The 26,129-nt window shown below is 41.1% G+C and overlaps 2 protein-coding genes across 2 annotated transcripts; one reads left to right on the top strand and one right to left on the bottom strand.

The window, feature by feature from the left end:
• Positions 1 to 4,681: 4,681 nt before the first annotated feature.
• Positions 4,682 to 6,672, bottom strand: LOC140835725 (uncharacterized). Its single transcript, XM_073201130.1, has 3 exons — positions 5,592 to 6,672; positions 4,918 to 5,375; positions 4,682 to 4,726 (listed from the first exon to the last, which is right to left on the bottom strand). The coding sequence occupies exons 1-3, from the start codon at positions 6,670 to 6,672 to the stop codon at positions 4,682 to 4,684; spliced, it is 1,584 nt and encodes a 527-aa protein (XP_073057231.1).
• Positions 6,673 to 20,439: 13,767 nt separating this feature from the next.
• Positions 20,440 to 25,897, top strand: LOC140835724 (uncharacterized). Its single transcript, XM_073201129.1, has 9 exons — positions 20,440 to 20,586; positions 21,511 to 21,636; positions 21,710 to 21,828; positions 21,901 to 21,961; positions 22,580 to 22,723; positions 24,721 to 24,749; positions 24,820 to 24,913; positions 24,995 to 25,199; positions 25,325 to 25,897. Exons 1-8 carry the CDS (start codon positions 20,440 to 20,442, stop codon positions 25,097 to 25,099), a joined length of 825 nt encoding a protein of 274 aa, XP_073057230.1. The 3' UTR covers positions 25,100 to 25,199; positions 25,325 to 25,897.
• The last annotated feature ends 232 nt before the right edge of the window (positions 25,898 to 26,129 follow it).

Below are 26,129 nucleotides of genomic sequence, written 5' to 3'. Positions count from 1 at the left end.
CTCTGCCACAAATGGATCGGTGGTACCCCTGAACTCCTTCGGGTTAAGCCGACAGAACTGATAAAAAACATCTGTCTCCTGACGGGGTACCTACTGGGCCTGCTCCATGAGCCTCACTATCCGCTCAAGTACTCGTGTAGCTGGGTCCCCTAGCGGTGGTGGTGGAGGTCCTCTGCCTCCTCCAGGAATCTCATCCAGCCTATCTGTACTGGGAGCACGTCTGGGAGGAATATCTTAATACAGTCCAATTCATAAACGTAACCCATCATGCAATTTATCTAGTTTTTTAAATAATAAATCTTTAAATCGTAAAAGCAATTAAACATGCACAATAGAATATCATAAACCATAAATCATGTAAACGTGCAGGTGATAATAGTATATCATTTAAAACATTTAAAACATAAAAGCTCACTGTCACGCCCCGAGTCCGAAGCATCGGTGACATGCGGCATTGTTTAACAATTAAATTGAAAACAATAAAGCCTCGTATCAAATCAAACCAGTCTTTTTCATAAATGAAATATTGTCTTACAATGACAAAGGAATAAAATACATCAGAGTTTCTAATAGCGGAAACGAAAGAAAAGTAAAATGTTGAATTCTGATCTTGATCTCTGATTCACCAACCCCAGAAAGCATCTTGCTCTTCCTCATTCAGTTGCTCCTCATTCTTATCTGAAATTTGTAAGGGGTGAGTGTTTTGGGAAACACTCAGCAAGTGGGGGTCGATCGATTCCAAAGATACATATAGAACTTAATTCCTTAAAACATTTCTTTAACATACTTTCAAAACTAATATTCTTAACTTGGCACAACGGAAACGAATCGAATAAGAGACATAACTTATCAAATGATTCAGAACAAAACAGAAGCAATACAGATCATTTCAATTCGGAACAGAACATATCAGAACAGACAGAACACTGTTACTCATCTCATTTCCATGGTCAAATTGTCCCCAATATGTTAGTCCTCTAAGGGGTGAGGCCAGAACATGGTTTTATACCCACCAATGGGGGCCAGACAGAACATGGTTTTATACCCACCAATGGGGGCCAGACAGAACATGGTTTTATACCCACCAATGGGGGCCGAACAAAACATGGTTTTATACCCACCAATGGGGGCCAGACAGAACATGGTTTTATACCCACCAATGGGGGCCGAACAGAACATGGTTTTATACCCACCAATGGGGGCCAGACAGAATCACAATTCTCGTCCCATTTCAAATTCGAATCGTAACAGTGCAACAAAGATTTCAGACTTATCAGACAGAACTTTTCAGATTTTCAGATTTCAGAGTTTTCATACTGACACAGCGAATCAAAGAATTTCGAAGCATAGAAGAGAACACATAATCGATCGAAATTTTAAACAGAATGTCTTAGCAATTTTCGAAAATGAAGACACACATACATGCATGTCATGATATACATATTCAAGTTTAAAAATACAAACGAATACATATCAAAAGCCCACTTACATGAATTGTTATATGAAATTCTTTCTTGGAATTCCGGCAGCACCTCGGCGTATTTTTCAAAAATACTGCTTTCACTTCGACAGTATGACGACGCAAAACTCCAGCACGTCAATCGCCCGAGCTTCTTTTCTTCCTTGAAATTTCGGCCGAGTGGTTTGAGAAGGGGGGAAGAAGCCGAAATTTTGAGGTTTTCTTGGGGTAACCTTTTCTATCATTCTAGAGTCCTATTTATAGAAAATCCCTTGCCCCTTGGCCTCCCCTTAGCCGTCCCCTTGGCCTCCAAGAAATGGAGTAATGGTGGTCAAAGGTTATTAAATCATCAAGCTCCATACCAAGCATCAAAAGCCATTTCTTGCATCATTATTGTGTCTTGATCTCCTAGCTCATCCTTTAGCTCTTCCATGGATTTCCTCAAAGATCATTTCTTACACCATTAGCTTGTCCAATCCTTTAGCTCTCATTTTAGGACAAACATAGTTGAGCTTCCTTGAGCTGAAAGATTGTGTCCTTGAGCTTGGGTTTTACTCCTCCCTTGGCAACACTTAAATGGATACGGTTACTTGTAGCTTGACCTCCTGTTGAGCTAATCCCCGAGCTTAGAATCTACTTTCTCGAGTTAAATTTGATGAGATTTAAGTTATTATTCCAGTTGTTTAGTTAAAATAAAAATTACTGAACTCATTTTAAATAATTTTTATATTACTTACTTGATTTGCTTCGGTCGAAATTTTCGGGTTCTCACATCCCTCCCTCCTTATTGAAAGTTTCGTCCTCGAAACTTGCATTAACTTGATCATTCAAATAGGTGAGGGCATTGCGATCCGCATCTTTTCTTCGAGTTCCCAAGTTGCCTCTCTTTCAGTATGATTTGACCATTGTACCTTGACATAAGGTATTGTTCGGTGCCTCAACACTTGGTCTTTGGTGTCCACTATTCGAATAGGGACTTCTTCATATTTGAGTTCCTCGTTCAGATTACCTTCGATCATTAGAGGTGTAACTTTAAGTACATGATTCGGGTCCGGGACATATTTTCGTAGTTGTGAGATGTGGAAAACATTATGTATTCTGGACATCTCCGGCGGTAAAGCCAGTCGATAAGCTAAATTTCCCACCTTATCCAGTATTTCGAACGGTCCCACATATCTTGGGTTCAACTTGCCGGATTTGCTGAACCGAACTACTCCTTTCATGGGAGAGACTTTGACGTAAGCTTTTTCTCCGATCTCTAGTTCCAAAGGCCTTCTTTTCAAATCAGCCCAACTCTTTTGTCTGTCCTGAGCTGCCTTGAGTCTTTCTTTGATTATGGCTACTTTATCGACAGTTATTTGAATGAGCTCTGGCCCGGTGATAGCTTTTTCTCCGACTTCATCCCAGTATAAGGGCGATCTACATTTTCGACCATACAATGCCTCGTACGGAGCCATTTCGATGCTACTGTGGTAACTATTATTGTAGGCAAACTCTATCAACGGTAACTGCTCACTCCAATTTCCATGAAAATCCAATGCACATGCCCTCAACATGTCTTCAAGGGTCTGAATTGTCCTCTCAGTTTGACCGTCGGTCTGAGGATGATAGGACGTGCTGAGCGTAACTTTGGTTCCCATGGCCTTTTGAAAACTTTTCCAAAATCTTGAAACGAATCTTGGATCTCTATCAGACAATATACTTGCCGGTACTCCATGTAGTTTCACTATATTATCCATATACAGGGTAGCTAACTTATCCAAGTTATAATTCATCCGTACTGGCAAGAAATGGGCAGACTTGGTTAATCTGTCAATGATTACCCAGATTCCGTCATGACCCTGCCTCGATTTTGGTAACCCGACTACAAAGTCCATCGATATATTATCCCACTTCCACTCGGGTATTTCTAATGGCTGCAGAAGCCCTCCAGGTCGCTAATGTTCCGCCTTGACTTGTTGACAGACTAAACACTTTGCAACAAAGACCGCTTCGTCTTTCTTCATTCCATTCCACCAGTAGTTATTTTTCAAATCCCTGTACATCTTGGTGCTTCCTGGATGTACTGAAAATTTGGATTTATTTGCCTCGGCCATCACCTCTTCTCGAATTCCATCGATGTCTGGCACATATAATCGCCCTTTCATCCAAAGGATACCATCTTTATCAATTTGAAATTCTGGAATCTTTCCTTCCTGAACTTGTTCCTTTATCTTGAAGATATTGGTGTCTTGACTTTGTTTTAGTTTGATGGTCTCTTGGAGACCTGGTTGCACTGATAATGACGATAAGCTCACTTTTCCGGGGTTCCTCCGACTCAATGCATCTGCCACTTTATTTGCTTTTCCCGGATGATAGCTGATTACCAAATCGTAATCTTTGAGAAGTTTCATCCACCTTCTTTGCCTCATGTTTAATTCCTTCTGAGTGAAAATGTACTTAAGGCTCTGGTGATCAGTAAAAACTTCGCATTTTACTCCATAGAGATAGTGCCTCCAGATTTTAAGCGCGAATACTACTGCGGCTAGCTCCAAATCATGAGTGGGGTAATTCTGCTCGTATGATTTCAATTGTCGTGAGGCATACGCAATTACCTGACCCTCTTGCATAAGCACACACCCTAACCCTCCCTTTGAAGCATCACTGTAAATGGTAAAATTCTTACCATCCTCGGGAAGAATCAGTACTGGTGTGGATGAGAGTTTTGTCTTCAGGGTTTCAAAACTCTTTTCGCAAGCTTCATTCCAAATGAATTTCGAATTTTTCTGAGTAAGTTTAGTGAGTGGGATAGCTATTGACGAAAATTCTTCTACAAATTTTTTATAATAGCCTGCTAATCCCAGAAAACTTCTTATCTCTGTCACTGTTTTAGGTTGAGGCCAATCTTTAATTGCCTCCACTTTCTTAGGGTCTACTGACACCCCTTGTTCTGAGATTATATGACCTAGGAACGCCACACTTTTCAGCCAGAATTCACACTTCTTGAATTTGGCATAGAGTTCTTTCTCTCGTAATGTTTGCAAAGTAAGACGCAGATGCTCACTATGTTCTTCCTCACTTGGTGAGTACACCAAGATGTCATCTATGAACACTACCACGAACTTATCGAGATACGGTTTGAATACTCGGTTCATAAGATCCATGAATGCTGCAGGAGCATTGGTTAGACCAAACGGCATTACCGTGAATTCGTAGTGCCCATACCTTGTCCTAAAAGCAGTCTTAGGGATATCTTCTGCTTTGACTTTTAACTGATGGTAACCTGATCTGAGATCAAGTTTTGAGAAAACTTTAGCTCCTTTTAACTGATCGAAAAGATCATCTATTCTCGGGAGTGGGTACTTATTCTTTATGGTGATCTTGTTTAGCTCCCGGTAGTCGATACACAGCCTCATGCTTCCATCCTTTTTCTTTACAAAAAGCACTGGGGCTCCCCACGGTGATGCACTGGGGCGAACCTGCTTCTTGTCCAGTAGTTCTTGCAGTTGATCCTTCAGCTCTTTTAATTCAGCTGGAGCCATTCGGTATGGTGCTTTAGAGATTGGTACAGCACCAGGGACCAAGTTGATTTCAAATTCTACTTCTCTATCGGGTATCTCTCCTGGTAATTCTTCGGGAAAAACGTCTGGAAATTCTTTAACAATTGAAATTTCTTCCAACTTTGGAACTTCTTCTCCTTTAACTTCATTAAGTACAGCTAGGTAAATATCTTCTCCTCCCTTTATAGCCTTCCAGGCTTGTGAGGCTGACAGTAGGGATCTTCTTTCTTTGGATTTCCCGTGAAATAAGACTTCCCTCTTTGCTGGAGTTTGAAGTCTAATTTCTTTCTTCTGACAGTCTACTATGGCATGGTTCTTAGCTAACCAGTCCATTCCAAGAATGATGTCAAACTCCACCATATTGAGTTGAATCAATTCTACTTCAAAAGTTTGTTTGCCGATGCAAATTTTACAGTTTCGATATACTTTGTGAGTTTCGATTATTTTACTAGCCGGTGTTGCTACTCTTAACGGTTCACTAAGAATATCATGCTCAAGTTTAAGCTTCTTAGCATATCTTCTAGACACAAACGAATGGGTGGCACCACAATCAAACAAAGCATATGCAGGCATTTTATTGAGTAAGATGGTACCTGCCACAACTTCGTTGCTATTATCGGCTTCCTCTTGGGTTATGGCATAAACCCGAGCATTTGTTTTGTTTTCATGTTGTTTGTTGGGTCCCGACCCTTTGTCCTTGTTGTCTGGACAATCTTTAATTCTATGGCCCACTTTCCCGCACTTGAAACAAGCGCCTGTCTTCCGATAACATTCCCCAATATGTTTTTGTCGACATGTGTCACACCATTTTCCTTCGGTGCTACCATTACTGCCAAAACTTCCTTTGAAGGACCCTCCTGAATAATTTGGTTTCTTGAACTTGAGATTATTCTGCGTGGATTGATTGTTCAATGGTCTCTTGTTCTTGTTTTCTTCTTCTCGTCGCTTGATATCGGTTTCTGCACTCATTGCAGCGCCCATCAAGTCCGCAAAGCTGCTTGGTTTGTACACTGCCAGTGCCGACTGAATTCGGCTGTTTAGTCCTTTCTTGTAGCGGTGCATTTTTAACGTCTCATCTGACATGATTGTCGGAACGTAAGTTCCTAAATCGTTGAATTTTGACGTGTACTCCATTACCGTCATATCTGGTGACTGTCTGAAATTCTCAAACTCATTCAGCTTTTGTAGACGAAACTCAGCCGGATAGTATTGTTTCAAGTATTCTCTTTTGAAAATTTGCCACGTGATATCTTCTACTTCAGCTAAAGGTAGCGACACAGTTTCCCACCATTTCCTAGCCCGATCCTCCAATAACGGGGTCACGACTTCCACTCTCAATTCTTCCGGTACCTCCAGTAGATGTAGTTGTGTTTCAACGTTCTTGAGCCAGTTGTGACTGACTTCCGGATCTGGGTTCCCATCGAAAGTTGGAACTCGATTCCTTCTGAGAGATTCATAGTGATACTTAATCCCACGTGGCTGAGGTTCTTGGGGTGGTTGGATGGCGTTGGCCAGTGGATTCACAATTCCTTGTAATGTTGCAGCGACGATAGTTGCTATTGCCATCATATCCTCTTGACTGAGGTTTACTCTGGGTGGTGGCGGTGGTGGTGGATTATCGTTTTGGTTGGCGTCCCGAGCGTTACGGTTGTTTCGGGGTGGTCTGCCTGCCATCTCCTATAAACACGTATTTTCTTTATTAATTTGTTTGCCACAAAATTTAATCAAAGGAATAATTTCATTAATATTGAAAAGGATTTGCATACAACCAACGATTAAATCAATTAATCCTAGATTCAATCAAAAGCTAATCTAGGGTCCTTTTCTCCCTATTCATCTAACACTTCGCCGTCTCCTACAGCCTCGTTAATTTCTTCTTCTTCCATTGGATTTTCTTCCAATTACTCTATGAGTTCTTCCATGTTGACCATCTCATTTTGTAGATGCTCGATGTAATTCTGCAGTTGCGTGTTGTGGTGATCAAGGTTGTTCACTTGGTCCTGCAGTTCTTGTATTGTCGATTGGCTTACTTTCTCATCGATTTCTTGTTCTCCAATCTTTTCATCAAGACGATGTTGAATACTGAGAAGGCCATCACTTCGGATTTGGAGCGTAAGAATCCTATCTTGCGCTTTCTTCAGCTCTTGTTTGGTGATCTCATGCTGTCGTTCCGACTCTAGATGATACGCAGCGTATCGTCTGACGTCATCGCGCAATTTCTTTTCCTCAACTCTGGCTTCCCGAAGGTCTTCCCCTATACATATATTGTTTCCATCCAATTGGTAGTTATCTCTTTCTAGTTTCTCATTTCTTTCTTTCAGTATTTTAATTTCCATCTCTTGCTTTTGAAGTTGACTTTGGAGTTCATTTATGATGTTTTGGGGATCCATGTAGTGTTCCTAATAAGAAAAGAACATTTTCATAAGATATTTGTCAAATTTTAAATATGCAATAATAGAAAGTTTCGAAATAATATTTTTCTCGGTCACAACTTTATTACAATCCAGATATTCTGTTAAAAATTTGCTAATTTAATCGAACACATCTCCTCCGTCGCTATCACTATCGCTCTCGACTCCATCTACCTCCATGGGTGCTACTTCTGCTTCCTCCATGTTTTCTATCACTGAATGTAGGTAGTTATTCTGGTCTTGGAGCCGATCCATAGTGTCGTGGAGCTTCGAAATATACCGATCCTGCTTGGCGATGTACTCCTACTGGCGCTGACGGGCCTGAGCAGCGCGATCTTTTTCTATCTCAATTCTCTCAAGTAAATCCTTGTTGATTGAAACCAAGCGCGCGAAGCGAATCGAATTCGTCGGTATTTGTAGCATTTGGCTTTCAGCTACATCCAAATGATGAGTGAGTCGCTGTACGTCCGACTCCAGCAGGTGCCTAATCTCATTCAGCTCTTGCCTTTCCAATTTCCCTTTGGCTAGTCGCGCCTTTAAAGTCGCTATTTTCCTAGCGTGGTTATCGATGGTAAGCTGACGCATGCGCAGAGCAGCCTGTGTGCGAGTACGAGGGGCAGCCATTTCCGAAAGGATAGATTTTTTGAGCTGTTCGAATTTTTAGAGAACAGATGAAGGTTGGGTTCAGATTGGGATGCACTAGGCTTTTGCCAAAATTTGACTTTGTCAAATTTTGTCTGTCAAAATCCCAGCGGGATTATGAACCTGGTAGCTCTGATACCACTTAAATATCACGCCCCGAGTCCGAAGCATCGGTGACATCCGGCATTGTTTAACAATTAAATTGAAAACAATAAAGCCTCGTATCAAATCAAACCAGTCTTTTTCATAAATGAAATATTTTCTTACAATGACAAAGGAATAAAATACATCAGAGTTTCTAATAGCGGAAACGAAAGAAAAGTAAAATGTTGAATTCTGATCTTGATCTCTGATTCACCAACCCCAGAAAGCATCTTGCTCTTCCTCATTCAGTTGCTCCTCATTCTTATCTGAAATTTGTAAGGGGTGAGTGTTTTGGGAAACACTCAGCAAGTGGGGGTCGATCGATTCCAAAGATACATATAGAACTTAATTCCTTAAAACATTTCTTTAACATACTTTCAAAACTAATATTCTTAACTTGGCACAATGGAAACGAATCGAATAAGAGACATAACTTATCAAATGATTCAGAACAAAACAGAAGCAATACAGATCATTTCAATTCGGAACAGAACATATCAGAACAGACAGAACACTGTTACTCATCTCATTTCCATGGTCAAATTGTCCCCAATATGTTAGTCCTCTAAGGAGTGAGGCCAGAACATGGTTTTATACCCACCAATGGGGGCCAGACAGAACATGGTTTTATACCCACCAATGGGGGCCGAACAGAACATGGTTTTATACCCACCAATGGGGGCCAGACAGAACATGGTTTTATACCCACCAATGGGGGCCAGACAGAATCACAATTCTCGTCCCATTTCAAATTCGAATCGTAACAGTGCAACAAAGATTTCAGACTTATCAGACAGAACTTTTCAGATTTTCAGATTTCAGAGTTTTCATACTGACACAGCGGAATCAAAGAATTTCGAAGCATAGAAGAGAACACATAATCGATCGAAATTTTAAACAGAATGTCTTAGCAATTTTCGAAAATGAAGACACACATACATGCATGTCATGATATACATATTCAAGTTTAAAAATACAAACGAATACATATCAAAAGCCCACTTACATGAATTGTTATATGAAATTCTTTCTTGGAATTCCGGCAGCACCTCGGCGTATTTTTCAAAAATACTGCTTTCACTTCGACAGTATGACGACGCAAAACTCCAGCACGTCAATCGCCCGAGCTTCTTTTCTTCCTTGAAATTTCGGCCGAGTGGTTTGAGAAGGGGGGAAAAAGCCGAAATTTTGAGGTTTTCTTGGGGTAACCTTTTCTATCATTCTAGAGTCCTATTTATAGAAAATCACTTGCCCCTTTGCCTCCCCTTAGCCGTCCCCTTGGCCTCCAAGAAATGGAGTAATGGTGGTCAAAGGTTATTAAATCATCAAGCTCCATACCAAGCATCAAAAGCCATTTCTTGCATCATTATTGTGTCTTGATCTCCTAGCTCATCCTTTAGCTCTTCCATGGATTTCCTCAAAGATCATTTCTTACACCATTAGCTTGTCCAATCCTTTAGCTCTCATTTTAGGACAAACATAGTTGAGCTTCCTTGAGCTAAAAGATTGTGTCCTTGAGCTGGGGTTTTACTCCTCCCTTGGCAACACTTAAATGGATACGGTTACTTGTAGCTTGACCTCCTGTTGAGCTAATCCCCGAGCTTAGAATCTACTTTATCGAGTTAAATTTGATGAGATTTAAGTTATTATTCCAGTTGTTTAGTTAAAATAAAAATTACTGAACTCATTTTAAATAATTTTTATATTACTTACTTGATTTGCTTCGGTCGAAATTTTCGGGTTCTCACACTCACAGACTTGAGGCTTGAAGACTGAGCGGCAGAAGCTGACGGTAGCACAACCCTATACAGAACCCTTGCTCTGATAACGCCTGTAACGTCTATTCCTTTAAAAAGACGGAAATATATATATACACACATACATATATATATATATATATATATATATATATATTTAAAAAAAGCTCCTATTTTCGAAATAACATCTAAAAGTTTCGCATGCATGCGCTCTACCAAAAAATATAACGTAAGGAAAAATGAACTTAAATATTTGACAGTAAAAATAGTGCAGTTTAAAATAACCAAACTCATCCAAAATCATATGTAAACACAAACGAATAAGAATATTAAAATCATCAACGTATGAAAATGTTCATCTCTTCTCAAATCTCATAAATCATAATGCGGAAAACATGTGGTCCTCAGGTCGTGTCACCGCACCAGGACTGCCTACTCAAAGTTCGGCACCTCCAGTCCCCTAACCATCAAGCTCACCTGCATCACACACATCTATTAAGTCTAAAGACTCAACACACCTGTACCAAAAATAAAAGATACATATACATGGCACACAACAGTGAAAAATATCATACTCGACATATATTTCGTGAACTTAAAAACATTAACATAAACTTGTCGTATAAAATCATAACGTGTCAAAACATGTCATCTCATGTCATAATATATGTATACATTTTCTTTCAATTGAATTCAGTTCATTAGTTGTGACTTTCGTATAAGCTCTATTGTATCAGCTCTATTCGATGGATACATCAACGTATAACCACGGTACCAGACGGCGAGGACATCAGCGACAACAATACCCTTCCACTGAGCCTTGGCCTCAGCTCATAATATCTTATGTCATTGTATACATATACATCGCCAGTCACAACCGATTCCCATCCTTCAGAAACATTATCATTTTACCACTTAATAAAAACATGCATATACGAAACATTTTCTTTCAAACCAAGCATGGACCATACTTATCATAATTGCATAAAAATCATAAACATGATGCATAAACATTTAAAACATGATAAAATGTGCTCAGGGCGCTTCCAGGACCAAACTCACCCGGGGTGAAAAATGACCATTTTGCCCCTACAAACTAAAAATTACCGTTTTACCCATGTACCTCTAAAATTCGACCCGAAGCTTACCAAACTCCTTAAAATATCCCAAAGCATAATTATAAGTATTTATTAGACAAAAACTCGAGCCCGTTTCAAAACTTAACCGATTCGTTTTAAAACTTGGACCGGAGCCTGGTTTTAAGCCGAATCGATCCGAAACTTAACTAAATTTTTCCGAACTTTTTATCAATCCTTAAAAAATCTAAAAGGCCCTAAAAACCTAAAAAACACAGAGCTCTAAACTCTCGACCATACATCAACGTGGCTGGAAAAATTCAGCAACACCCCAAGCAACCCTTGGTGCGACCCTTCCCACAGTTCTCGATCCTAGCCCGCATCCGACGGAACCAGCTACTGACTTACCTTACTTGGACCACCCTATGACATCTCTGAACCCATTGAACCCACGCACTTGGCCCATGCACGAAGCATAGCCCACTCGGTCGAGCATCACCCCGAACGCACAACACGCTCCACCGGCTACAAGGCCTGCTCCAGTGATTGTCGGGCCTTCCTAGGCCTGGTCCATGGTCTGGATCGACTCATGCACCGACGGTTCGAGACAAGCCGCTGATCTCCTCACCAACGAGCCAACGCATCAAGAACTTCACGCGTCTTCCTCCCAACTCAACAAGGCCTCAACTCCTGCTAAAATAAAACTTCCTTTCGGTGATAACAGACCCTCACATCACATTACAGCAGCCCCATTTCAACAAATTAAAGAAAACGTGAGTTGGATGAAAACAAATGCAAGAACTTGAACAAAAACCGAAGCCTTTCCATGTTATATGTTGGATCGACAGTTTCTATGCAACTAAACACACATATTAAAAAGTATCTAGCATGTATGATGCATAAATAAAAGTACATGCGTGCCTTGATGTATATTGAACGAGAACTCTGAAGAATCGCACGAAGGGAAAGCACCAGAGGGATTTTTCTTTGAAAGATGAAACTTGGCCAAAACTTTGCTGATGAGAGGCTGCTAAAATCGAGAGAAGCATATAGGGATAGGGTTTGTCGGCTGGTGGGGGAATTAGGTTTAGGTTAAATAATAATTATGTGATAGGTTAAGGTTAAATAAAAGTGTTAATGGACACTAGTATAAAATTAAAGGGTAGAAAATGGATTGGGAGCGCATCATGCTTAAAAGTAGGCCCATTAAGTCCAAACGCACACTCGAAAAATATTTCGTTTTGGGATATTTTTTTAAAATGATACCTGAATCCTCAAAAAATCATTTGTTTCGATAAAATTTGTGTACCGCTGAAACATACCCCACAAAGCCCATTTTTTGAAAAAATACATTTAAAAAATTTATTTTAATTAATATAAATTTGTAGTATCCCGATGCCTAATTTGAGTTAATTATTGGATTAATTGTATTTCGGTGGGATCGGAAGGACCGAACCGGGTTCGGATCGTCCGAAGTTGGTTCGGATCGTCCGAAGTGGGTTCGGATGGACCGTTCTGTTCGGAGTCAGACGAGTCATGTCATGTCAGAGTTCGGATCGTCCGATCAGGGTTCGGATCGTCCGAAGACAGGTGGCTGGACACGTGGAAGACATGCAATGTTCGGATCGTCCGAAGTGGATCGGATCGTCCGAAGTGTACCGGATCGGAGCGTCCGAAGTGGATCGGATCGTCCGATCGTTGTCTATAAATAGAAGCGCGAGGCTTCACTTTTCACTCGCCAATTCCGAGAGTTCCAGAGCGTTTTAGTCGTTTCTGATGGGTTTCTAGTCTTTTCCCGAGGTTCGGGCACTAGCGGGGAGCTACTGGTTTTGTAGCGGAGCTGTGCTCTAGTTGGGGGCTAGCGGCATCAGTGGGCTGACTACGGACGCAGGTATAGTTCTGGGTTCCCTTTGAGATTTGGGAGTATCTATTAGTCTAGTTAAGGCTTTTAGATGTGGTTTAGTGATATGGTATCACTTGGATTGTAGGCTTGATTCTAGGGCTGATTGCTAGGATCTACTGGTTTGAGATACGAAAGTACTATCCGAGATAGCAGGATTGAGTATGCTTTACTATGTGTTGCATGTTTATGTGTTGCATTATTATCTGTCATATGATGCATGGTTTATTATGCGGCATTTGCATAATCATGTTGAGCCTGATTATCTTTGAGATAGCCTGTTGAGAGGGTGCTCAGCCCTCATTTGTTGTGGATGGTTGGACCCCGTTGGCCGACGGTGGTCAGGTCACCGGTATATCCACAGGTTCATTTGGTATGGGAGCCACCTCCTGGTGCGACGGCGCAGAGTGCTACATACCTTGACGTCATTTGTCTGAGCAGTATTTCGTTATACCCAGATCCTGGTATCCAGTACATTTTGCATACATGCATGTCATAGTCTTGTATACTCATGCTTTCGGTACTGAGCGTTTTATGCTCACGTCCTCGGTTTATCTCTGTTTTGGACACCCTATTCGATGGGGCAGGTCTCAGGTTAGACGGTCCAGGAGGGAGTGGACAGGGAGCTGGCAGAGGTTGACCTGTAGTTGTTGGTATTTGTTCTTGGAATTTAGTTCGATCTGGTTGTTTAAGTATTTTGTACTTACAGATTCGATTGGGTTGTATTATTGTTTTTCCGCTGTTTACCTGATTCAGTTTTAAATGTTAATTTTGCATGCTTAAGTTCTGTTTAGTAGGTGATTCTGGAACGGGTCACTATATTTATGGTATCAGAGCATGCATTAAGATTTTGGGATTTAGAACTGTTCTTTTGGGTTTAATCTCTGGTAACTTTTGTAGCTAAGAGATGTCTGGTTTTGACGACGATGCTAGTAGTCATGGCAGCGTTGGACGCTGGGGAGACCGCGACGATCGGGAACGTCGTCGAGAGCATCGAGAACGTCGTCAACACCGTCGTGATGAGCCTCGAAGTTTTAGTATGCATCGGTTCTTGCAGATGGGGCCGAAACCTCTTTCGGGCGGTGAGACTCCGGATGTTGCGGAGAATTGGCTTGAGAGGATGGAGAGCTGCTTCAAGACTTTTCAGTGCTCGGCGGAGCAGCAGATTGATACCCTTGATTTCTTGCTGGAGGGTGGTGCGCGCAAGTGGTGGAGGTCTACCTCTGCACCGATAGTTCAGCGACAGGGTCGAGTTCTTTGGGCCGATTTCCGAGCCGCTTTCATGTTGCTTTACTTTCCGCCAGCTCTTCTGCAGACCAAGGCGATTGAGTTGATCAATCTGAAGCAGGGAAGTTTGTCTGTTGATGAGTATCAGCAGAAGTTCTTTGAGTTGCTTCCATATGTTCCGCATGTCAGTGACAATGCTATGGCCAAGTATAACCATTTTCTTCAGGGCCTCAATCAGGAGATTTATGATCGGGTTGTTGTCTGCGATGATCCGACATCGTATGAGGGCCTTGTAAATCGTTGTCGCCAGGCTGAGGGCAATTTGTTGAGAGGTCGAGCCATGCAGTCTGCTCGTCCTACTAGTTCTTTGGGTCCCCGCGCCCAAGCATTTAAGAAGGCTGGATCTACTTCTTCTTCCTCTGGATCTGGAGGAGTTCACCATTTTGGGAAGAAGAGGGGCCCGTGTCAGCACTGCGGGAAGGATCACCCGACGGAGCGTTGTCGCAGGGTTGCGGGTGCTTGTTACAAGTGCGGTAAGATGGGCCACATGAAGAGAGATTGTCCACAGACAGGCGGAGGATCAGGATCTGGTTCTCAGGCTTCAGTTCATCAGAGGCCACAGCAGGAACAGTCTACTCAGGGTTCTAACCTCCGACCGCGTACTCAAGGGCAGGTCTTTGCTCTTAACCAGGATCAGGCGGCTGAGGAGAACGAGAGAGTTATCGCAGGTGTGTTTTTATTATGTGGATTACCTGCTTACGTTCTCATTGATACTGGTGCATCGCATTCATTCATATCGGCGAGATTTGCTAAGCGTCATGCGTTACCTTTCACTTCTTTGGCGTTGTGGTATCTGTTTCCACACCGATGGGTCATTCGGTGTTAGCTAAACGTCTAGTTTTGGGTTGTCCTCTAGAGTTTGAGGGTAATGTTTTAACTGCTAATTTGATGATTCTTGCGATGGAGGATTTTGATTGCATTCTGGGAATAGATGTGCTGACTGTGTTTAGAGCTACTGTGGACTGTTATCAGAAGTTTGTGCAGTTTCGTCCAGTTGAGGGCGACAGTTGGTTTTTCTATGGAGCGGGAGCGCGACCCCCGATGCCTGTGGTTTCTGCTCTGAAAGCCTGTCGTGCTTTAGAGTCGGGCGGGGAAGGCTACCTTATCTATGCTATTGATTCGTCCGCAGGTAGTATCGGTGTCGGTGACATTCCAGTGGTTTGCGATTTTCCGGATGTTTTTCCCGAGGAGATTCCTGGTTTTCCTCCTGTTCGGGAAGTAGATTTCGGCATTGATTTAGTGCCAGGCACGGCACCAATCTCTAGAGCTCCTTATCGTTTAGCTCCATCGGAGATGCAAGAATTGAAACAGCAGTTGCAGGATCTTCTTGACAAGGGGTATATTCGACCCAGTGTGTCCCCGTGGGGAGCACCAGTTCTTTTTGTCAAAAAGAAGGATGGTTCTATGCGGCTCTGCATAGATTATCGGCAGTTGAATCGTGCGACGATAAAGAATAAGTATCCGTTGCCACGGATTGATGATTTATTTGATCAACTGCAAGGTACCTCTGTGTATTCCAAGATTGATTTAAGGTCTGGTTATCATCAGCTTCGAGTTCATCAGGGAGATATATCGAAGACTGCATTCAGGACCCGGTATGGGCATTATGAGTTTCTGGTTATGCCTTTTGGGGTGACGAATGCACCAGCAGTTTTTATGGATCTGATGAATCGGGTATTTCGGGATTTCTTGGATAAGTTTGTTGTGGTGTTTATAGATGATATCTTAATCTATTCGCATGATCAGCAAGAACACGCACAACACTTGAGGATTATTTTACAGACACTTCGCGAGAATCAGCTTTATGCGAAGCTAAGTAAATGTGAGTTTTGGATTGACAGGGTTGTATTCCTTGGTCATGTCATTTCTAGCGAGGGAGTTTCAGTTGACCCGAGCAAGGTGGAAGCGGTATTGAACTGGTCGCGTCCGACGACAGTAGCCGAGATCCGCAGTTTTCTGGGGTTGGCTGGGTATTATCGCCGTTTCATTGCCAACTTCTCTCAGATTGCTAAGCCACTCACTCAGCTCACTCGGAAAGATGTTTCATTTGAGTGGACATCAGAGTGCGAAGAGAGTTTCTGGGAACTTCGCAGACGTTTGACATCTGCGCCTGTTTTGGCTTTACCGTCTGGATCTGGTGGTTTCAGTGTTTACACCGATGCCTCTTTACAGGGACTAGGGTGTGTTCTGATGCAGAATGAGCATGTGATTGCTTATGCGTCGAGACAGTTAAAGCCTCATGAGGAAAACTATCCTGTTCATGATCTGGAATTAGCAGCGATCGTTTTTGCTTTGAAAATCTGGCGCCATTATCTGTATGGTGAGCGATTTGAGATCTTCACTGATCATAAGAGTTTGAAGTATCTGTTCACTCAGGCTGAGTTGAACATGCGTCAGCGTCGTTGGATGGATCTACTCAAGGATTACGATTGTGAGATCAAGTATCATCCAGGATCTGCGAATCTCACGGCCGATGCTCTTAGTCGCAAGGTGAGGTTATCTGCTCTTCAGACTTGTGCTGTATCTGGGATTATTCAGGATTTCTGTTCGATGGGATTCAATTGTAAGCATCGGAAGGGAACAGAGAGTATCCGTATAGCTACTATTTTGTCCGAGCCAGTTTTGTATTCTTGGATTAGAGATGCTCAGATGTCTGATTCTAAGGTTCAGAAATTAGCTCGGTTGGCTGATGGAGATAATACTTCTGGATTCCACTATCAGTCCGAGGGTCTTTTGTGCTTATCTGGTCATGTTGTTGTACCGGAAGATGACACTTTGAGGGAGGAGATTTTGTCCCAGGCTCATCGTAGCAAGTTGAGTGTTCATCCAGGGAGCAACAAGATGTATAAAGATTTGAGGACTCGATTTTGGTGGAAGGGTATGAAACGTAATGTTTATCAGTATGTCTCCAAGTGCCTAGTCTGTCAGCAGGTGAAGGCTGAGTATCGACGACCCGGAGGTTTGTTACAGAATCTTCCTATTCCGGAGTGGAAGTGGGAGCATATCACGATGGACTTCGTGACTCACTTGCCTATGTCTGTGGGGAATAGAGATGCTATCTGGGTAGTAGTGGATCGGCTTACTAAGTTTGCCCATTTTCTTCCGTATAACAGAGATTTCACTTTCGATCGGATGGCACGGTTGTACATTCAGGAGATTGTACGGTTTCATGGTGTGCCCGTGAGTATCGTTAGTGACAGAGATCCTCGTTTTACATCTAGATTTTGGGGCAGCTTTCAGCAAGCTTTGGGCACTACCTTGAGTTTGAGTACTGCATATCACCCAGAGACTGACGGTCAGTCAGAGAGGACTATTCGTACTCTTGAGGATATGTTGAGATCTTGTGTGATGGATTTCGGGCCAGCTTGGCAGGATCATCTGCCACTGATAGAGTTTGCATACAACAACAGTTTTCATAGGAGTATTGGTATGTCTCCGTTTGAAGCATTGTATGGTCGACGTTGTCGTACTCCCCTGTTCTGGGAAGAAGTCGGAGAACGACAGGTTGAGGGTCCAGAATTGATTCAGCAGGCCATGGACAAAGTTCTTGTGATCAAACAGCGGATCAAGACTGCTCAGGATCGACAAGCGAGTTATGCGAACACCAAGCGCAGACCTCTTCATTTTGATGCAGGCGAGAAAGTGTTTCTCAAGGTATCACCTTTTCGGAGGATTCTGAGATTTGGACTCAAGGGTAAGCTATCTCCGAGATTCATTGGTCCTTTTGAGATCTTAGAATGTGTGGGAGATTTGGCCTACAGATTAGCTTTGCCACCGTATCTGTCTAGTGTTCACAATGTGTTTCATGTGTCCTTGCTGAGACGATACGTAGCGGATGAGTCTCATGTTTTGCATCCGACAGAAGTTCAGCTGAATCCGGATTTGTCTTTTGTGGAAAGACCGGTTTCGATCTTAGACCGGAAGGATAAGGTACTGCGGAATAAGACTATTCCTCTTGTCTTAGTGCAGTGGCAGCGCCGAGGTACTGAAGAAGCTACTTGGGAACTAGAGAGTCGCATGCGGTCAGAGCATCCAGAGTTGTTCTAGTTGTAGTATTTTCAGTTATGATTGTAATTTCAGTTGTGCTTTCAGTTGTAATTCATTCTTAAGTTGAATGTGTTGTTGTTCAGAATTGTCATTCTTCAGACTCGATTTCGCGGACAAAATCCTTTTTAGAGGGGGAGAATGTAGTATCCCGATGCCTAATTTGAGTTAATTATTGGATTAATTGTATTTCGGTGGGATCGGAAGGACCGAACCGGGTTCGGATCGTCCGAAGTTGGTTCGGATCGTCCGAAGTGGGTTCGGATGGACCGTTCTGTTCGGAGTCAGACGAGTCATGTCATGTCAGAGTTCGGATCGTCCGATCAGGGTTCGGATCATCCGAAGACAGGTGGCTGGACACGTGGAAGACATGCAATGTTCGGATCGTCCGAAGTGGATCGGATCGTCCGAAGTGTACCGGATCGGAGCGTCTGAAGTGGATCGGATCGTCCGATCGTTGTCTATAAATAGAAGCGCGAGGCTTCACTTTTCACTCGCCAATTCCGAGAGTTCCAGAGCGTTTTAGTCGTTTCTGATGGGTTTCTAGTCTTTTCCCGAGGTTCGGGCACTAGCGGGGAGCTACTGGTTTTGTAGCGGAGCTGTGCTCTAGTTGGGGGCTAGCGGCATCAGTGGGCTGACTACGGACGCAGGTATAGTTCTGGGTTCCCTTTGAGATTTGAGAGTATCTATTAGTCTAGTTAAGGCTTTTAGATGTGGTTTAGTGATATGGTATCACTTGGATTGTAGGCTTGATTCTAGGGCTGATTGCTAGGATCTACTGGTTTGAGGTACGAAAGTACTATCCGAGATAGCAGGATTGAGTATGCTTTACTATGTGTTGCATGTTTATGTGTTGCATTATTATCTGTCATATGATGCATGGTTTATTATGCGGCATTTGCATAATCATGTTGAGCCTGATTATCTTTGAGATAGCCTGTTGAGAGGGTGCTCAGCCCTCATTTGTTGTGGATGGTTGGACCCCGTTGGCCGACGGTGGTCAGGTCACCGTTATATCCACAGGTTCATTTGGTATGGGAGCCACCTCCTGGTGCGACGGCGCAGAGTGCTACATACCTTGACGTCATTTGTCTGAGCAGTATTTCGTTATACCCAGATCCTGGTATCCAGTACATTTTGCATACATGCAGTCTTGTATACTCATGCTTTCGGTACTGAGCGTTTTATGCTCACGTCCTCGGTTTATCTCTGTTTTGGACACCCTATTCGATGGGGCAGGTCTCAGGTTAGACGGTCCAGGAGGGAGTGGACAGGGAGCTGGCAGAGGTTGACATGTAGTTGTTGGTATTTGTTCTTGGAATTTAGTTCGATCTGGTTGTTTAAGTATTTTGTACTTACAGATTCGATTGGGTTGTATTATTGTTTTTCCGCTGTTTACCTGATTCAGTTTTAAATGTTAATTTTGCATGCTTAAGTTCTGTTTAGTAGGTGATTCTGGAACGGGTCACTACAAAATTAATCATGTAGTAAAAATAATTTTTCTGATAATTCCCCGGTCTCCGTTCCTCGTTCGAGCGCGAAATGCATCTAGAAACTCTAATGCATGAACTCTTAAAATTTCATGAAATAAATCCTATCATGCCGTAATTATGCATAAAGTGCATAAAAATAATTAAACTCAAAATTTAAATAAAATCCTAGACTGCATGCATTCAGGTTACATGAATTAAATTATTGGACTTTACACCAGCCCTACATCCCACGCACGACCACAGCCCTCAACCCATGCGCTTGAAGCCTTGCGTAACACCCTTCTCTTGTATCAGCCCTAGCCTTCGCACTAACCATCCCTTAACCTATCTAGGGCCATCAGTAGACCACCTTAGGACCACCGAACGTGCCCCAAAATCAGCCAGCAATTGCACCTTTCTAGGAAACCCAAATCGAAAGCCTAGCTTCTCTACAATCCAAAATTATGCAGCCCTTATCCTCACACGTTCCGTCCTTGAACCGTGCTTCTATGGATTCTTAAACATGCTGAAAAATGTCCATTCCCATAGCCCTATCATGGCAGCCCCTTTGTGCAACAATAGCATGAATTGAAAGGCATGAAAATCAAAGTTTTATCATGTATATGCCATAAAAAATAAATTACGTAATTGGAAGGGTATCATATTTTTCATGCAAACATGTATAAAATGCATAACATGATATGAACAATGAGTAAAGGAAGATTAAGACGCGCCTTTTCGTGTTTCACGTACAAAAAACAATCCTTGACGCGAGGGGCATTGGCCGAGACACGGGAGAAGAAGCTTGTTGCATTCTACCTTCAAAATTCACGTAAAATCCTTGGAAAACATGGCGTATGTGCGTGTCATGATGGAGGAGAGTCCTATGTTTTGTGCGTGTGTTTTGAATGTAGAAAACTAGGGTTTAGATTCCTTGTTATAAACTAAAATATTTGGTACAAGTTTAGCACCAACAACCTTAGTATAATAGACCCATTATGCCCATTATAATGTATGTATAATATTTTGCTTAGAAAAGTTTTTCAAAACAATAGTCGAATTCTCAAAAAGTCCTTATTTCATCAAAACTCGATTGTCAGTTAAATACAACTCTGCGCGTAATATATTTTAAGAAGCACCACTTTCAAAAATACTATATAGAATAAACCATATATTAAATAAGTAAACATAAACATTTAACAAAAATATTTTTCCTTTACGGTCCTCGTTCTCTGTTCCTAGATCGCGTCTCTTATTCTAGTAGAAAACCACATTTTAAACATGTAAGCATGTAGTAAGGCCCGAGATTCTGATTACCGTAATCTGAAATTATTTGGTGATAATTGATGTGATTATAGGCAGAATGGATCGGACCAGAAATAGATAGGAAAGACGTACGAAGACGCGAAGCAATGTGCGAGGACAGAACACCTCGCGCATATGCGCGACAGTGGCAGAAGACCTCGCGCATATGCGCGAGATGTGTGCGCGCATATGCGCGAGATGTGCATGAGGTGAGTGATGGGTCCAGAGAGTTGGGCGCATATGCGCGAGACGTACAATTTGAAGGGTGAGCCACGTTGCTTCACCATGCATGCTATATATATATATATATATATATATATATATATATATATATATATATATACTATACTAAAAGCCTGAATAAGTTTAAAAAGGCCTGTTTTTGTCCGGTTACCGGTAAACAACATCACACGTGTAATAAGCTTCTCTCTCCACCGCTACAACAGTAAGGACATCAAAACGGGACTGATGTAGCCTTACCTCCTCTTCCGTTCTTCTTTTCTTCTCGTTCCTGGCACCTTTTCCACCTGCTTGCGATTTCTTCGGCTTCGATCCTTCTTCGCGGTGTCCCCTCTTCTTGGGATTGGAAAGCTTCGACTGGTTATTTTTCTTCTCTTGTTTTTGTTTCGTTTTTTTTATTTACTTTGTTCCATTCTCGGTGTTTTCTCTTCAGTTTGATCGGTCTACTTTTTTCTTCTCATTCCTTGCACCTTTTCCACCTGTTTGTGAATTCTTTGGCTTCGATCCTTCTTCGCGGTGTTCCCTCTTCTTGGGACTGGACAGCTTCGTCTGGTTATTTTTTTTCTCTTGCTTTTGTTTCGTTTTTTTATTTACTTTGTTACATTTTCGGTGTTTTTTCTTCAGTTTGATCGGCCTACCTTTTGCATATGGTGGTGAAGACATAGGATCTGAAGAATCCTTGACTGTATGTTGTTCATTTGTACCGATATTTGGCTTCTCTTGCGAGCGTAATTGCTTATTCTTTTTATGCGAAGGGAAAGGGTACTTGGTATCGACGAGCTAATCTATGTTTGCAATGCTATAGCTGCATCTTGTTTCCTTCTTCAAGTTAGGAGGGGTTGTCACTAGAATGAGTCGTGAAGTTGCACAGTTTGACCTTTTTTTTTTCACTCGCATCTGTTACCACATATCAATGCAATAGGGGTGTTGTACATTTATACTTAATTTGGATTCATTTGATGACCGTGTGAGATTGTATATCAATAATAATCCTGATTTTAGTGTATATCAATAATAAGTACATTTATACTTAATTTGGATTCAATGCTCTGTTTTAAGATTATGAAATATCTCACATAATTGAAGAGGTTCAAGAAACGGCACAGCTCATACTGGTTCTAATAGAGATGTTTGCCAGTGTTTCTGGAAAATAATTTCACAGTGGTTTTGACTTCAACTTAAAGCCAGAAACTTATTTTTATATGGGTTAAATTTATTATTAATATCTTGGTGCTTTCTTGTTGAGTGTCGAAGCTTCGTAGTCACATAATGTCTTTTTTTATGAAACTTTCTCGTTATGCAGATCCTCAATATTGAATGGTCTGCTGGGTTAGTACAACTGAAGTGTGTGGAACGTGCTGACTTTACTCCCCATGGATCATTTGCTGATGTAATTATAACAACAAAGGCCCATGAACCTGACAACTATAGTTCAACTTCATTATTTTGTTGGATCCTGTTTTCTACACGCCCAAACGCAGCGGAAGATTTAAAATTTTTTATTTTATTTTGAAAAACAAAATAATATTGCTTTGGACGTTCGTATGATTTAACAAAACATTCATAGGGTGTTAGAAATTTATACCTTTGTGAATAGATCACTTGGCTCCAACTGATCCGATATAAACAGATCTAGCTCTTGATGAATCCCTACGAACTTTCTTCAATAATCTCCTTGTTTGATCCTCCTATCAAGTCCACGACTAGATTGCTTGATCCTCTTCTAATTTGCACTAGAAAAGTAGAAGAGATTTTACGTAGGAGAGAAATAATGGAGAGACGGCTCAAACCCTAACCCTAAATCAAGGTGGCCGAATTTTTCTTTTTAAAATTGGTGGAGGCTCACGTAAGTTTATTGGTGGGTGTTGTGGTTTAGCTTTTCAATTATTATTTATAATAAAATAATAATAACCTAATTACATAATTAACATTAATGGGCTTGATTTAATTAATTGGGCTAGTCCAACTAGTTTAATTAATTTAATCAAAGTCCATTAAAACTTTAATTATTTAATATGTTGGACTTGTACCCCTACAAGCCCATTAAACATATTATCCACCAATTTTAATTTATTAATTAAACAACTCAACTTTTGAGCTTAATAAATTAAATACATTATAAATTCAACATTTGAATTTATTATTTAAATTATAAATTCAACTACTTGAATTTACATCACCTCCAAAATTTAATATTTAATAAACCCAACATTTGAGTTTAATAAATTAAATTCTCAAATTTTATAAATTCAACTCTTTGAATTTATTCTCTCAAAATTTAATTATCATAAATTCAACTCCTTGAATTTATAATATAAATTCAACTTTTGAATTTATTCTCTCTACGGGAACAAACAATCCAGTACTTGTGTGACCCTCAATGGTTCAGGGATACAGCTAGCCGTGGGTTCACAACTCTTTGTGATTCAGGACAGAATCCTTTATTCGGGCTTACCCTAGTTAGCCCCATTCTTTCTATCAACACCTTGATCAAGAATGTCAGAACTCATTTCTGATAGCACCCATCGGATCATGGTAAGAGCGTCTAGTAGCATCGCCCCATGATCCCCTAGGTATCACTGATAGTGCCTGCAAGAACCAGTCGATTATGATTAACGTACAGTACGGTCCCTTCATCTCATATATCCCGATCGAATCTGCAACCATTGGTTCATCGAGGGTTGCATATTAATTCGATAACTATGTGATAACTATAATAGTGGCATCGCGTGTACTATTTGGAGAACTCCTTCTCCAACGTACATCTCGTACTCTGGCCAGAGATTCCATGCACTATTATTTCATTAGATCACATAGGATATCCACACCCGTAGGTGAGCGGTGAATCCCCGACTACAATGCACTGGCTCCTATATGTGTCGCAACTGTACCCAACCTCGCCACCTGATGACTCTCCTGGAGCCGGTAAACGAGTCAAAGCACAGCCCTAGCATATAGAGCCTCAGTGTTGTCCCGGATCGTAAGGACTAATGTTGTACAATCATAACCACGGACTTATCCTCTCGATGAATGATAACCACTTGGAAAGTCCGAGGGAGGGTTGTTCGGTATAATCATCCTATGACTACCCATCTGCATGTTTGGACATCTCTATGCCCTTACTAAGAAACGTAGTACACAACATCACAGATGCTAGTCTCAAGCTCAAGCGACCTTTATCCATGTTTTAGGCGGCTTGAATCGACTAGGAACGAATTTAGATCATACAGTATTTACAAACGAGTTTCAACATCGAATTACGATTCATTTGTATTAAAGTATAATCAAGGTCTTTATCTATGTTTGATAACATGGGTATACAGATAAAGAATTAACAAACCATGAAATAATGAATTATATTAAAATAAAGATTGTTTATTACACTTGAGTCAATAAAATCCCTAGTCAACAGTTGACTTGTAGGGCATCTACTCTAACATATTTATATTGACCAATCTAGGACAACTGCATTTGTACGATTTTGCTTCTTTGTCTATCTTCAAGCCTGGGACAGGACATAATCATTCAGTCCATGCATTTCAGTATCATTCATCAATGCCCACTTTGGAACCATATGACTATGGGAAAGCTTTATTTGATGGGTAGAGCTAGGAGTTTCTTCTGTGAACTTTCAGAGGTACTGAAATCCATCATATGTTGTACATTCAATTTATTTATTCATTTCGTTTAAATGACCATTTATTGTTCCATTAGACAGTTTGCCCCTGCCAAGCTACAAGAGGGTGACATGTTGACTGGGAGGGATTCGCGGTGGCCTCTTACTGGTGGCGTTTCCTTGTCATCTGTCTACTGCTGCAAATAAGCTTCAGAGGATGTATATAGGAGGATATCAAGATGGATATGTTCGAACATGGGATCCCACTTCTCCAGTTCTTTCACTTGTTTATGTTTTACGATTGAAGGTTAGCGCAATGCTTTCTAAATGGTATTGGCTCAGCATCTATCATCATTATATATTGATAGAAAATTCATTGATCGAGTTTACAGTATTATACTTTTTAACAACAACCACACGATTTACTAGCAGCTAGAAGGAATTCAAGTTTCTGGTGCAAGTTCAGCAGTATCATCATTGGTCTTTTCTTCTATCACCTTGACCTTAGCTGTTGGCAACGAAAGCAGAGCGGTAAGAATTACAGTAACTTTCTATGTTTCTCGGGCCTTACTGAAATAGATAAAAATAGTGATTCATACATTTTCCTTTATTTGTTAGGTTTTCATTTACATACTTCGAGGCAATTCCAACCAAACAATCTTGACCCTGATAACTGAAACCAGTCATGATGGTATTTTTTCCCAGATATTAATTTTCTGCCATATTTTGATTTATGATTATTTGTGTTTCTAGGCTTCTGAGCAGTTGTGTAAGCTAATGGGTCAGCATTTCCTGGTACTTCTTGTTGTCTAATTACCTTATACCCCTAGCTTACATGGATTTTTCCTTGTAAAATATGATCTATCTTGGTTTTTCCAAAATGTTTTTTAATTTACTTTTAAGCAATAATGATGAAACAAAATATGACAATCTGTTATGAGGATACCAATATGATTGCGAAGGTACTTTGCGATTGAATTATACAAGAAAATAGGAATTTAAACATGGCCAAATGAAATAAACATACATTTCACTAAAAATAATCATCACAAGAACTGTTTTTTCTTTAGTGTGTCTTGTTCACAGTAATTTTCATTTAGTGCACAAATCAGTACATGAGGTGGATCTAATTTTTTGAGGTCGGTGTTTCGGCGTGTTTACATTCTTTTATCCCCGGCGACAACAAACAAGAGCTACTTTAGTGAAGCAAACATTCTTTATGAGTGCAAAGACCTTT

The sequence above is a fragment of the Primulina eburnea genome, chromosome 7, assembly GCF_022965805.1.
Source record: "Primulina eburnea isolate SZY01 chromosome 7, ASM2296580v1, whole genome shotgun sequence".
In the NCBI taxonomy this organism is placed as follows: domain Eukaryota; kingdom Viridiplantae; phylum Streptophyta; class Magnoliopsida; order Lamiales; family Gesneriaceae; genus Primulina; species Primulina eburnea.
The sequence above is the reverse complement of the archived record's forward strand: the minus strand, read 5'-3'. Positions and strand labels throughout refer to the sequence as shown.

Coding starts and splice junctions, on each gene's coding strand:
- LOC140835724 (XM_073201129.1), top strand. CDS start 20,440: ATGAGTAAAGGAAGATTAAGACGCGCCTTTTCGTGTTTCACGTACAAA. Junction 21,637..21,709: donor GGATTGGAAAGCTTCGACTG/GTTATTTTTCTT, acceptor TTTTCTCTTCAG/TTTGATCGGTCTACTTTTTT. Junction 24,914..24,994: donor TCTTCTGTGAACTTTCAGAG/GTACTGAAATCC, acceptor TCCATTAGACAG/TTTGCCCCTGCCAAGCTACA.
- LOC140835725 (XM_073201130.1), bottom strand. CDS start 6,672: ATGGCAGGCAGACCACCCCGAAACAACCGTAACGCTCGGGACGCCAAC. Junction 5,376..5,591: donor TAGCAACGAAGTTGTGGCAG/GTACCATCTTAC, acceptor CTTTTGAAGTAG/AATTGATTCAACTCAATATG. Junction 4,727..4,917: donor AACTACTGGACAAGAAGCAG/GTTCGCCCCAGT, acceptor ACTTGATCTCAG/ATCAGGTTACCATCAGTTAA.